The sequence below is a fragment of the Nicotiana sylvestris genome, chromosome 8, assembly GCF_000393655.2.
Source record: "Nicotiana sylvestris chromosome 8, ASM39365v2, whole genome shotgun sequence".
Taxonomy (NCBI): domain Eukaryota; kingdom Viridiplantae; phylum Streptophyta; class Magnoliopsida; order Solanales; family Solanaceae; genus Nicotiana; species Nicotiana sylvestris.
In genome coordinates this window covers 210,149,044-210,162,258 of record NC_091064.1, presented here as the reverse complement: position 1 = coordinate 210,162,258, position 13,215 = coordinate 210,149,044, and the positions used below count along the sequence as shown (strand labels likewise).

The 13,215-nt window shown below is 38.5% G+C and overlaps 1 protein-coding gene across 1 annotated transcript; it reads left to right on the top strand.

Annotated features, from left to right (window-relative positions):
* The first annotated feature begins 1,998 nt into the window (after positions 1–1,998).
* On the top strand, positions 1,999–2,364 carry LOC138876303 (uncharacterized). The gene has a single exon (XM_070155216.1). The coding sequence runs from the start codon at positions 1,999–2,001 to the stop codon at positions 2,362–2,364; it is 366 nt and encodes a 121-aa protein (XP_070011317.1).
* The last annotated feature ends 10,851 nt before the right edge of the window (positions 2,365–13,215 follow it).

The following is a 13,215-nucleotide window of genomic DNA, read 5'->3' as shown; positions in this document are numbered from 1 at the left end:
GAAAGGCTTTGGAATAATACTGATATTGAAGTGATTTATTACATACCTCAGAGAGGAAGTCAGAATCAGGCTTCCTATGGTTGTAATTTCTTATTATTGCATTTTTCCTTATGTAATTCATCATTTGGTCTGTAATAATTTGTAATCAATTATAGGGTTGGCTAGTGAAAAGGGCTGGGAAATATGCATGTTTTAGCTATCAAAAGGGTAGAAAGCATGTTACTAGGTTTACATTCCTGCTTGTGTAATAGAATCCATGCTTAGGACTCATTTCACACATTAGAAATCATGCTCCTTAGGATTTACACTTATTGTTTTCAACATATCCATTTCACTCTCATATCACTTAGAAAATCTTGCGTTAAAATGTGTTAATAATCAGTGTTTTTTCAATCATGTTCCTACTGCCATGCAAAATTAGAGATCATGTTTTAGGCTAAACAATACTAATGAGCATATCCTCTCTACATATTCTGGAAATCATGTTTTAGACGCTGAAATATTTGTGCATATAGAAATCCTGCTTAGGATTCTGCATATACATCATTCTGCACCTCTTTACATTTAGATACCATGTCTTTAGGATCTCATTTATATTCTCTTAAGCACACTTAGGCTAACTACGAATGCATAAAAAGGAATAAAAAACAATTTCATTTAGTCTTTACAACTAATTAGTCATAATCTTGTGTGCTGAACACCTAGAACAACATGTTTATGTAATAAGAATAATCTCCAAACGTCTTAATAATTCTGAATAACTTCTGAATACTACTTACGCCTAGGCAAGCCTTAGATAATTACTCAAATAAAACTAGAATTGCCTTTGTTTAATTATCAACTACTACAACGAGCAGGCAGGCCTGATACAGACTTCTTTTCTATGTTATATAATGAATCTTGTTCTGATTCAGATACCCTGCTTTAGGATTTTTAAATTCAGACCTTAACTGTGTTTAAGTCATGTTATTCATATGCATTATTTATGGAGGTATACATGAGCCTTCTAATTGTTTATATGTTTCCCCCTCTAAATGCAGTCCTACTTGTTTTTGTATGTCACCTTAGCATTTTATCTTTAAACATAAGAGTCACCCTAAAACCTCCCTCTTATAGGAATAGTATTCCTAGATTCCTCTGGGATTGATAGGAATATGACAGCCAAAGAACAAGAAGGATGTGATGAGTTTCTTAGGGCGACTGAACTACATCAGCTGGTTCATAGCACAGTCTATAGTTATTTGTGAGCCAATCTTTAAGATGTTGAAGAAGGATGCCGCTACCAAATGGACTGATGACTGCCAAAAAGCCTTCGATAGAATCAAAGAATACCTGTCAACACCACCAGTCTTAGTCCCGCCCGAGCCAGGTAGACCCTTATTACTCTACCTCGTAGTATTGGATGGAGCGTTTGGTTGTGTTTTGGGGCAGTATGATGAAACGGGGAGGAAAGAGCAGGCCATCTATTACTTCAGTAAGAAGTTCACCCCGTACGAGGCCCGATATTCCCTGTTAGAGCACACCTGCTATGCTTTAACTTGGGTAGCTCAAAAGCCTAGGCACTACTTCTATGCCTATACTACATATCTCATATCAAGGATGGATCCTTTGAAGTACATCTTTCAGAAGCTCATGCCCACTGGCAAGCTAGCCAAGTGGCAAATCTTGTTGAGTGAGTTTGAGATTGTTTACGTGACTCAGAAAGTAATCAAGGGACAGGAACTAGCAGATCACCTTGCTGAGAATCCTGTAGATGGAGAATACGAACCCCTGAAAACATATTTTCCTGATGAAGAGGTATCATTCATAGGAGAAGACATTGCAGAATCCTATGATGGTTGGAGAATATTTTTCGATGGAGCAGCAAATTTCAAAGGAGTTGGCATAGGAGCAGTCATAGTATCAGAAATCGATCAGCATTATCCAATGTCTTCCAAACTCAGGTTCCCGTGCACCAACAACATAGCTGAGTATGAAGCCTGCATCCTAGGGCTTAAAATGGCCATCGACATGAATATTCAGGAGTTGCTAGTGATCAGAGATTCAGACTTGCTTATACATCAAGTACGAGAAAAATGGGCAACCAAGAACTCTAAGATACTCCTGTATATGCATCATGTACAAGAATTGAGGAAAAGGTTCACGAAGACGGAGTTCCAACATGTTCCTATAATCCAGAATGAATTCGCCAATGCATGGGCTACCTTATCATCTATGATACAACATCTAGACAAGAATTTCATTGATCCCATTCTAGTGGAAATCCATTATCAGCCAGCTTATTGTGCCAATGTTGAAAAGAAGCAGACGGAAAGCCTTGGTTTCATGACATCAAGGAATACTTGGCGAAAGGAGAATACCTAGAGCTTGCAATTCCTACTCAGAAATGCACTCTTCGGAGGTTGTCCAACAATTCCTTTCACAGTGGAGAAATCCTGTATAGGAGGACTCTTGATTTGGGGTTACTAAGGTGTGTCGACACAAAGGAAGCATCCAAGCTACTAGAGGAAATCCACGCTAGGACCTGCGGTCCACATATGAGCGGTTTTGTCTTATCAAAGAAGATACTCTGAGCTGGTTACTTTTGGATGACTATGGAAACGGACTGCATCCAGTATGTCCAAAAATGTGACCACTGCTAGATACATGCAGACATGATAAAAGTTCCTCCAAATGAGCTTAATGCAACAAGCTCACCATGGCCGTTTGCCGCTTGGGGAATGGATGTCATTGGTCCAATCGAGCCCACCGCTTCTAATGGACACATATTTATCCTGGTGGCAATCGAATATTTCACCAAATGGGTTGAAGCAGCATCTTATAGAGCAGTAACCAAGAAAGTCATGGCAGACTTTGTCCGCGACCGCATTGTTTGTTGATTCGGGATTCCAGGGTCAATCATTACTAATAATTCTTCCAACCTCAACAGTGACTTGATGAAAGCTATGTGTGAAACTTTCAAGATTAGGCACAAGAATTCTACAGCCTACAGACCTCAGATGAACAGGGTCGTAGAAGCCGCCAACAAGAATATCAAGAAGATATTGAGTAAAATGGTGGAGAAGCACAAATAATGGCACGAGAGGTTATCATTTGCTTTATTGGGGTATCTCACCACAGTCCACACATCAACCGGGGCAACCCCTATATACTGGTTTATGGTACAGAGTTAGTCATTCCCGTTGAGATAGAAATTCCCTCCCTAAGAATCATACAGGAAGCTGAGCTTGACGGCGCAGAGTGGGTGAAAAGTCAATATGAGCAAATAGCCCTTATAGACGTAAAAAGAATGAATGCAGTTTGCCATGGTAAACTTTATCAGGACAAAATGTCCAGAGCTTTTAACAAAAGAGTCAAGCTGAGACAGTTCACACCAGGGCAGCTGGTATTAAAGAAAAATTTCCCGCATCAAGATGAAGCCAAAGGGAAGTTCTCTCCCAACTGGCAGGGCCTATATATAGTTCACAGGGTTCTGATAGGAGGAGCCCTCATACTTGCAGAAATGGACGGGGAAGTCTGGCCAAAGCCGATCAACTCAGATGCAGTCAAGCGTTACTATGTGTAATCTTTATGCTTTCCTTATATGATGTAAATTGAACTACGCCTGACCTGATTCCCGTTTAAGAGGGGATACGTAGGCAGCCCTATGGGTTTGGTCACAATTCAATAAAAAAAACATTTCCCCCGCCACTGGAAACTGGGGCAGAATTTTGAGGAAGACCCTCAAAATTCCGAAGTAATTCTAGCCAATCATTGCAAGCAACAGTCAGAAATATCAATCCATTAACTGAGGCAGAATTTTGAGGAGGACCCTCAAAATTTCGTAGCAAGAGAGGTTGCAATGTCTTGAACCACGTCACAGTTGTTGGTTTATCTAAAAATTGTTTCTTAATTATATTTATGTCATATTTTAATGAAATCATGCATGTTTATTATTGAAATCACCTTGTTCAGCAACACTACTCCAATGATACACATAATATCACCAGATCAAAGCCAAGCAGATCAAGCAGAGCCAGTGGGGATACGAACTAACCTTCCCCCTTTACAAAACTCACGATTTTTCTTTGGATACAGGCACTTGGACTACGAAAGCATTAGACATCGTCCAGGAATACAACTCTCAGAACTATCACACTTACTCACATTTGCCATTCATACATACCGGTGATGATCCGTGTGTCACCACGTTCCCAGCAGTCATAATATTGCAATCTACTATCAGCTAAGAAAGCTTTGTTACCATTTGCTACTTTATTTCTTGCATAAGGCTACCATTCTGCCTTCCGAGACTAAACGATGTCTCCATCTGCATTTTCTGCATAGCATAAGGCTACCATTCTGCCTTCCGAGACTAAACATTGTCTCCATCTGCATTTCTGCATTGCATAAGGCTACCATTCTGCCTTCCGAGACTATATGTTGTCTGGCTACCATTCTGCCTTCCGAGACTAAACGTTGTCTGGCTACCATTCTGCCTTCCGAGACTAAACGATGTCTCCATCTGCATTTCTGCATTGCATAAGGCTACCATTCTACCTTCCGAGACTAAATGATGTCTCCATCTGCATTTTCTAAATTGCATAAGGCTATCATTTTGCCTTATGAGACTAAACGCTATCTCCATATTCATTTTCTGCAATGCATAAGGCTACCATTCTGCCCTCTGAGACTATACGTTGTCTCTATCGGTATTCCTACATTTGCATGTATGAAAGATCACCACCTACTACATTTGCATGGCTGAAAGATTGACACCTTATCTACATTTGCATGGCTGAAAGATCGCCACCTTACCTACATTTGCATGCTGAAAGATCGCCACCTTATCTATAGTTGCATGGCTGAAAGATCACCACTTACTACATTTGCAAGGCTGAAAGATCGCCACCTTATCTACATTTGCATGGCTGAAAGATTGCCACCTTACCTACATTTGCATGGCTGAAAAACTGCCACCCTATTTACATTTACATGGCTGAAAGACCGCCACCTTATTTACATTTGCATGGCTAAAAGATCGCCATCCTATCTGCATTTTCATGGCTGAAATATCGCCACCTTATCTCCATTGCATGGCTGAAAGATCGCCACCTTATCTACATTGCATGGCTGAAAGATCGCCACCTCATCTCCATTGCATGGCTGAAATATCGCCACCCTATCTACATTTTCATGGCTGAAAGATCACCACATACGGGATTGCATGGGCTGAAAGATCACCAAATACTGCATCTCATGGGCTAAAATATCGCCAAACTATCCAAAGACATCATCGTTCGGAGGCACCATTTTCATAGCCCGAGAACACCATGTCATGGCCTGAGGATCCCTTATAATTTATGCATATCATTATTCAAAGGCATCACGGTTTGGAGGCACCAACCTCATAGCTCGAGAGCATCATTTTATGACCTGCGAATCCTTTACTATATGCTTCATGGCCTAGGACGTCATGGTCTAAGGACGTCATTCTAACCGTCCGAAGACAATCCTCACGGTCAGACGGGAAATTGCATCATGTTTAAATTTATGCACGATATATGTTTGTATTGCTTATTTGCAGGTAAACCGGAAAGCAACAGACATCTCGGCAGAAGCGACCCCGCTCCAGTTCACACAGCCATGTCAAACCTTAACCATTTCCCCATCCTGAATATTGCGTCCGTTCTTGGGAAGTCTCCATTGACATACTCCACCGACAGACCCGAAACTACATATGGCATGATTCCTGTAAGACCAGGGATATGTAGGCAGCTCAGAAGCCAGGGCACGACCAAAATCTCTTCGGACCATTTCGTTCGTTCAAAATTGGTCATCATATCTTTACCCGTCAACTCTTTCATCCTTCCCGGGTAAAGAGGGGCAGTTGTTGATATTCAATTTTTCTTGTATATTATTATATGCAAAATACTTTCAAAATAGCATATATAGGCATATATGAGTATGTCCCAATGTTTTACTATTTTTCTTAATTTTTTAACCAATTTATTTCCCTATTGTATTCATAAAAACACAATAATAAATAACAAAGTTATCAATTTTGGTGATTCATTTATTGAATTCTCATATTTACACTAAAATTTAGCTAATATAATTTTTGCTTATTTTTACAAATTTATTTAGTATTTGTAAAGCAAATATTGCATGTAATTGCAATATTAGACCCTTTTAAGATTTAATTGCTTTTATATTTACAAAAATTAAGTCCAATATTTTTAAATTAATAGTTATGTGTTACAAATAATTTTAGTACTTCTAATTTATTTTCAGGAATTAATTTACTATTTTTATAAAATGAAAAGGGAAAATTGGCTATTTAAAATCTAGCCCAATTATATTTCAATTATAGCCTGAATTGGACCCCCAATTTAAACCCAATTACCCCAGCTGAATTCCTACTCATACTCAACCCCCAACCTGATTAAACCAACCCATACCCAAATCCCCACCTAACCTTTTTAATCCCAGCCTTAGATCATTTAGATCAAAGGCTACCAGCAACCCTTTCCTTTTTTAACCCGGATTAACCCCTAAACCTAAATCATTTATTACCTATCGCTGCCCTTGAACCCCCTTCTCTCAATTCTCTCTGAAACTCCTACAAACCCTAGCCGCCGCCATCAACTACAACCCTAATACCTCCCAAATCTATGGCTTCCAAGGTCATCGGAGACTTGTATCAACTTCACATGACTTCTACGTGTTCGATTCTATCGTCTCATGACCAGATCATGAAGGGATTTTGTCCAGTCTTTGCTCGATGACTGTTCTCCGGTCACCTCTGACCTTTCTCCGGCCAACCATGGTCATTCGAGTCAGATATTTGACTCTCCTGCTTAGATCGATGGTTTTCAAGGCCTTTCTCATCACTTGAATTTTTCTGAAACCCTTATCTTTAAGGTTCTTTCGATTTCTTTTAGATCTGTTTCAGATTTATGTTTGCTTTGAACTTTTAAGCACTTTTCCCGAAGTTTCTTTTAAAACTCTGCTTTCAAAACTCCTTATCTTTTCGATTAGGGTTCTTGTGAAGTTATTTCAAAACTTTTCTCTGATTTTTGACATGTTTTGCTATGTTTGCTCATATCATTCTTCTACTTGAGTTTGCACGCTAATAGCCCTAATTTCTTTTGACTATTTATTAGACGAATGCTTGTTTGCTTGAGCTTTGTCTGATTTGTCTGTTTATCCTCTTTTAAAACTCTAATGTTGTTGAAAACCCTATGGTTTTGAGTCTGAGACTGTTCGTTTAAGTGCATGACTCAATTTGAAGTTCTTTATTTCGAAACCTTTTATTCCTTTATGTGATTCATCTGGTTCTAGGTTTCTTTCTTTTCTAAAACTCAATTATGCTCGAAACCCTAATTTTTCAAAACAGGTTTTCCTCACCTACTACTGTGAGATCTTTGCATGCTTTTGATATTCTATGTTTCCTCACTACTGGTTCAATTTGACTATCATTCTTCGAGTGTTGCTATCTACTAAATTTTTGTGTTACTATGTATGCTATTACCTTTTGCCAACAGGCTTGGCCTCGCACGTATAATGTTTGTTCACCCTATTTATATGTTGAGTTTCCTTCCTTGACTGACCTTCAAATTTGTGACTGATTTCAAACTTTTCCTTTGTGAAATTCTAATTTCACTTGCCTGTTAATGTTAATTGATTTCTTTTCCGGTTTTGCCTTACTGACTCCTTTCCAAAATTAGAGTATTTCTGTACCTAGACTCGATTGCTTACTTAATGTTTTACTATTTCTTTTATAGCAACTGTCAGCCTACTGACAAATTTATTTTTTTTCTTATATTGAACTGACACTGCCTATTAGGAAAGTTATCCCTTAATTAAAGGCAATCACTTGTATGATTGATTCCGAATCATGATTGTTTCCATGTTTGTAGCTTATTACCTCTTTCTTACTCGTTTTCAAAAAACTATAAATACCATGTACTTTTTTTTCTTTCAAGGACACGAACACAAGGCATAAACACTTGAGTTCAAACACACACTCCACGAAATCTCTCTCTTCTCTGTTACTACTATATTGCTGCCTTACCTAGCCGGCAGAAAGCCAAGGCTAGGCTGTGGGAAACTTGCTTATTTTTTGCATTTGCATTTCTTACTGGTATGTTCTAATTAAGTTTTTTGCACCAACAACATGTTTATTTACTGTTTCTTGCATTTTCGTCTGCCTGCTATTTGTATTTAACCCAGTATTATTATTAAGCATGTTGTAATTTCCTTCTCCTGTTTTGAATTAATGAATTATGACCTGTGAATCCTAAATCCCTACCCCAATGTGTTTAATATTTGTGGTTGGTTTGGGGCATGACAGCATGGGAAATTATTGTGCATGACCCAAACTTGATTTCCCTGGGATCATAACCTCCATGTTTCTCTTATATGTTATGTGTTCTGATTGATTTACAGGCATGTCAGCACTTCTCATTATTGTGCATGCCCAAAGTTAACCTATGCCTAAGTGTATGGATACCCAATCCCCTACCCCCTTTTGTATGAAGTTATTAACTCTTTGAAATGCTAATGGTTGTCTCCCCATCACCCTTTCCTTCTCCTTTATTCCCTCAGTTCTTATAACTCTGTTTTTGCACTTTCACTATCTTCTTAGACTTCCCCCCTCATGTGAGCCTTGCCTTGGGACCCATGAGCTCCATCTAAACTTGGACACCTGAGGGCTGACATTTCTACACTGCACTCATCCCTATTCCGATTATGTAACTTGGGTGTGAGCACTACCGGAGGTCCTATTGAGACTCTTAGAGAACTCAGACACACTCAAGTCTGAGAAAGGTCTTGAATCAATGGCATTTGAAGTGGTTTGGTCCATAACTCATAAAGGAAGTCAGGAATCTGGCCTCCTTTGATTGTAATTTTTCTAATCTCCTGATGTAATTCATCACTGGGTCTGTAATAATTTCTATAATAAACGATGAGGTTGGCTAGTGAAAAGGGTTGGGAATTATGTATGCTCAAGGGTAGAAAATATGCCTATAGGACTACTTTTCTACATGTTCAATTCGCATTTAGAAAACATGCCTATAGGACTGCTTTTTCTACATGTTTAATTCGCATTTAGAAAACATGCCTATAGGACTGCTTTTAATTCTGCATATTCAAATTACATTTAGAAACCCTGTCTATAGGACTCACTTTAAATCCCGCTTGTTCAACTTCACAGCTAGATAACCTGCCTATAGGAATTATCTAAAATTATGTATGTTTGTCACCGTTTAGATATCATGTTTTTTAGGGCCCAATTGGTTATAACCCAGCAGCATGTTAAAATCAGTATAATGTATAGAAATCATGCTTATAGGAATTCCCAAGTAAAAACCCGCCTGTTTCCATTGTCTACTAGATATTATGCCTATAGGGTTTGACATAATTCATCTAGATACTATGTCTACAAAGGTTTAAAATCAGCAATTATGTCTATAAGGGTCTAAAATCAGTAATCTTAGATATCATGTCCATAGGAGTAAAAATTAGCGGTAGTGGATACTATCATCTGCAGAAACTAAAACTAGTCTAATTTAAAGTTCGTCCACTCTGAACCTTTTTTTTAGTAATTTAATCTCTTCTTATTAACATGATTTAGCAAGCATACCTATAGGATCTCAAATAATTCATTTTTTTAAAATTGTTACTACTTTGTTACATTCAGAATCAGCAATAGATACCATGTTCCTGAGGTCTCACCTAAACACTTAGGCAAGCCTTAGGTAACAATAATAAAACTGATTTTGCTTTGTTAATTAATGACTGACACAACCAGCAGGCAAGCCTAATTCGGACTTCCTATATGAGCCATGTATCAAACTAGTCTGCCTCAACAATTAAACTTCCCTCGTCTTTAGTATTTTAATCAGACCTAAAAAGTATGTGCAAGTCATGCTATTTATGTGTTTGTTTTGAAGAGGTATACATAACCCTTTGCCTGCTTACATGCTTCCCCTTTATATGCCATATTATATGTTTTCTATGTCGCCTTAGATTATTACCTTTTTGAAACCAAAATCAGCCTAATATCACTTCCCTTTAGGAATAGTAGTCCTAAGCTCCTCCAGGACTGATTGGAATGGGACGGGTAATAGCATGCAATAGTAATCGAGACCAATCTGCACTTTAATACCCTAACGGGGTGGCAAGGGTAGATATGGATATGATGACTGGTGCGCTAATGCCACGTGTAACCCCTCTTTTGAGGAGAAATTACCGGGTATTGCATTGACGTGATCCATATTAAATATAAACCTTGGACCCCCCCTTTCCCTTTATTTGCAAACTCCTTTTTTAAAACTCTTCTTTCAATTGTTCCTTCTTGTATGTGTTTAAATTTAAATCCCTTAATATTTGAGCCCCTAGTTTTCTATTTGCTAAATTCACAATAAACTGTCTGGCCGGGAACTACACTAGTGGATCCTAAGGGGTGCCTAATACCTTTCCCTTGGGATAATTTCAAGCCTTTACCCTATCTCTGGTTATTCAAGCATGGTTGGATTCTATTTCTGGATGAATCGAAATTGAATTGGAAGAAAGAGTCTAGTGTTGGATGCTTAAGTGGTGAGAAATTTGACTTTTGAGTAAACGACTCCGGATTAAATTTTGGATGATGTCAGTAGCTTCATATGGTAATTTTTGACTTAGGCGTGCATTCGGATTTGGATTTAGATGTCCGTAGGGTAATTCGAGGCATTTCGGCAAAAGTTGGAAAAGTTGAAGTTTGGAAAATGGAGAGGTTTGACCTATAGTTGACTTTTGTGTTATCGAGGTAGGAATGCGATTCCGAAAGTTGGAACAGCTCCGTTATGTCATTTGGGACTTGCCTACAAAATTTGGTGTCGTTTGGAGTTGATGACGCTTGGTTGCAATTCTAGAAGTTCTTGAAGTTCATAGTGATTTCTCATGCGTTTTGGCATCCGATTCGTGGTTCTAGAGGTTATTTTGATGTTCAAGCGCACGAGCGAGTTCGTGTTATGTGTTCATACCTGTAGGAGTGTTTGGTTTGGAGCCTTAAGGGCTCGGGTGAGTTTCGGATTAGCTTCGGATTGTTTTTTTAATCTTTATGTGTTCTGGTTTTGGTGTCATCGCATTTGCGATGTTTATGTCGTAAATGTGAACATTGCAATTGCAAAGCAGACTCCCATTTGCGAAGCTGGGCTGTTGAGGAAAGCACTCACATTTGCGAGGAATTTTCCGCTTTTGCGAGGCCTGCTGAGTTTGCATTTGCAGACTCAGCATCGCATTTGCAATAATGGCCTGAGCTGAGTTTGTCCGTATTTGTGATCTAGTGGCCGCTTTTGTGAAGATCGAGTGTTCGCATTTGCGACACTCCTATCACAATTGCGAAGGCAGCAGGGAATTTCGTTCTTCGCATTTGAGAAGTGTTCTTCGCATTTGAGAAGTGTTCTTCGCTTTTGCGAGTTCACATTTGCGAACCTAGTGTCGCAAATGTGACATCTGCAGCCTGCTAAAAGCTGGGCAATCCGACTCTTAGCTTCATTCTTCCATATTTTGAACCCTAGGTCTGAGAGTAGACGATGTTGAGAGAAGATTTTCATACCAAATCATTGGGTAAGTGTCTCTAATCAATTTCCAGCTATATTTTGTGATTATATCTTAGATTTAACATTAAATTCATGGGAATCTAAGGGAAAATTTGGGAAAAATTCTGAAATCTTTCAAAATGTTAAATGATGATGTGAAGGACCAAATAGTATCGGAATTTGATAAAATTTATATGGGTGAACTCGTATCGGAATGGGTATTCAATATTTGTAAATTTTGTCGGGTTCCGAGGTGCGAGCCCGAGGAGTTGACTTTTGTTGACTTTTTACAAATTGTATAAGAATCATAGCTTTGTTAATTGAAATTGTTTTCTCTTGCATTGTATGATATATTCAAGTCATTTTTGGCTAGATTGAGTCGAGCGTCAATGAATTGATAAAAAAAAGAAGCTAAATTGAGTATTGAATTGGCCAGATTGAGGTAAGTATCTTGCCTAACCTTGTGTGGGGGGACTCCCCCTTAGGATTTGAGTCTTCTATGCTAATTGTAGTCCGTGCACGTGAGGTGGCGAGTGTGTGCTCGGACTTATTTGTGGAGAATTTGCCTTTAGGGTTCTTAGGTCCGTATGTTCATTAAGTGGGAAGTTTTTCGATATGATTGGGTCTCCTAATTGCATGTTTTACCTCTATATTCACCATACCATATTGTTAGCTTTCCTATAATCCTTACTTGTTACTTGTCCCTTAATTGCCTTAATTGAAGTGATTGTCCTCCTTACTGTTTTGCTATTTCTTAATTGTAAATTTCTCTATGACCCCGTGCATACACGCTATGTGTCGCAATTGTTGTAATTGTCGGTGTAGTTATCATGTGCCTTATATGTCTTGTTGTTTTGTAAAGGTTGTTATGCTTCTTGGTTTTTCCATGATTCTCTTGTTACTCATACTCTTGGTGGTAGAAATCCTTGTGATTGGGTTGTTGAATTGTTGTTGTTGTTGATTTTAAACTATGTCTGGTTGTTGATATGTTGAGGAGGAATACGGGAGAATTGATGTTGTCTGGTGGGATCGGGTTGCACGCCGCAACAAGGAGTAATAAGGGTGGACATGTGGGATCGGGTTGCACGCCGCAATAGGAGGAATAAGGGTGAATGATCATGTTGTTACTGTGTATGTATATATATATATATATATATATATATATATATATATATATATATATATATATATATATATATAGGAGTAATAAGGGTGGACTCGTGGGATCGGGTTGCACACCGCAACAAGGAGTAATAAGGGTGAATGATCATGTTGTTACTGATATAGTGATATTATACTATTTACTCTTATTGTAATAGCTAAGGAGGAATAAGGGAGGATTGGTGGGATCGGGTTGCACGCCACAAAAAATATATATTATTTACTTTTATTGTAATTGTTACGGAGGAATAAGGGAGGATTCATGGGATCAGGATGCGCGCCGCATCAATAGATATATGTGCATATGTCCTCTTTGACTGTGCAAGTTATTCAGTGGGTTTACATTTCATTTAGGATTTGGTTATAGTTGAATACTGAGGAGACCCTGGTCCATTTGTTTAAAAATTTGACGATTTGTATTTCGGGTTTCACTGAGTTTTAGAGGGTCGGGTTATTGGCATTGATTTGTTGACTTGTCGTTGTTCCT

Bases quoted from the DNA above. Each gene is read 5' to 3' on its own strand.
- LOC138876303 (XM_070155216.1), top strand. From the start codon at position 1,999: ATGGCCATCGACATGAATATTCAGGAGTTGCTAGTGATCAGAGATTCA.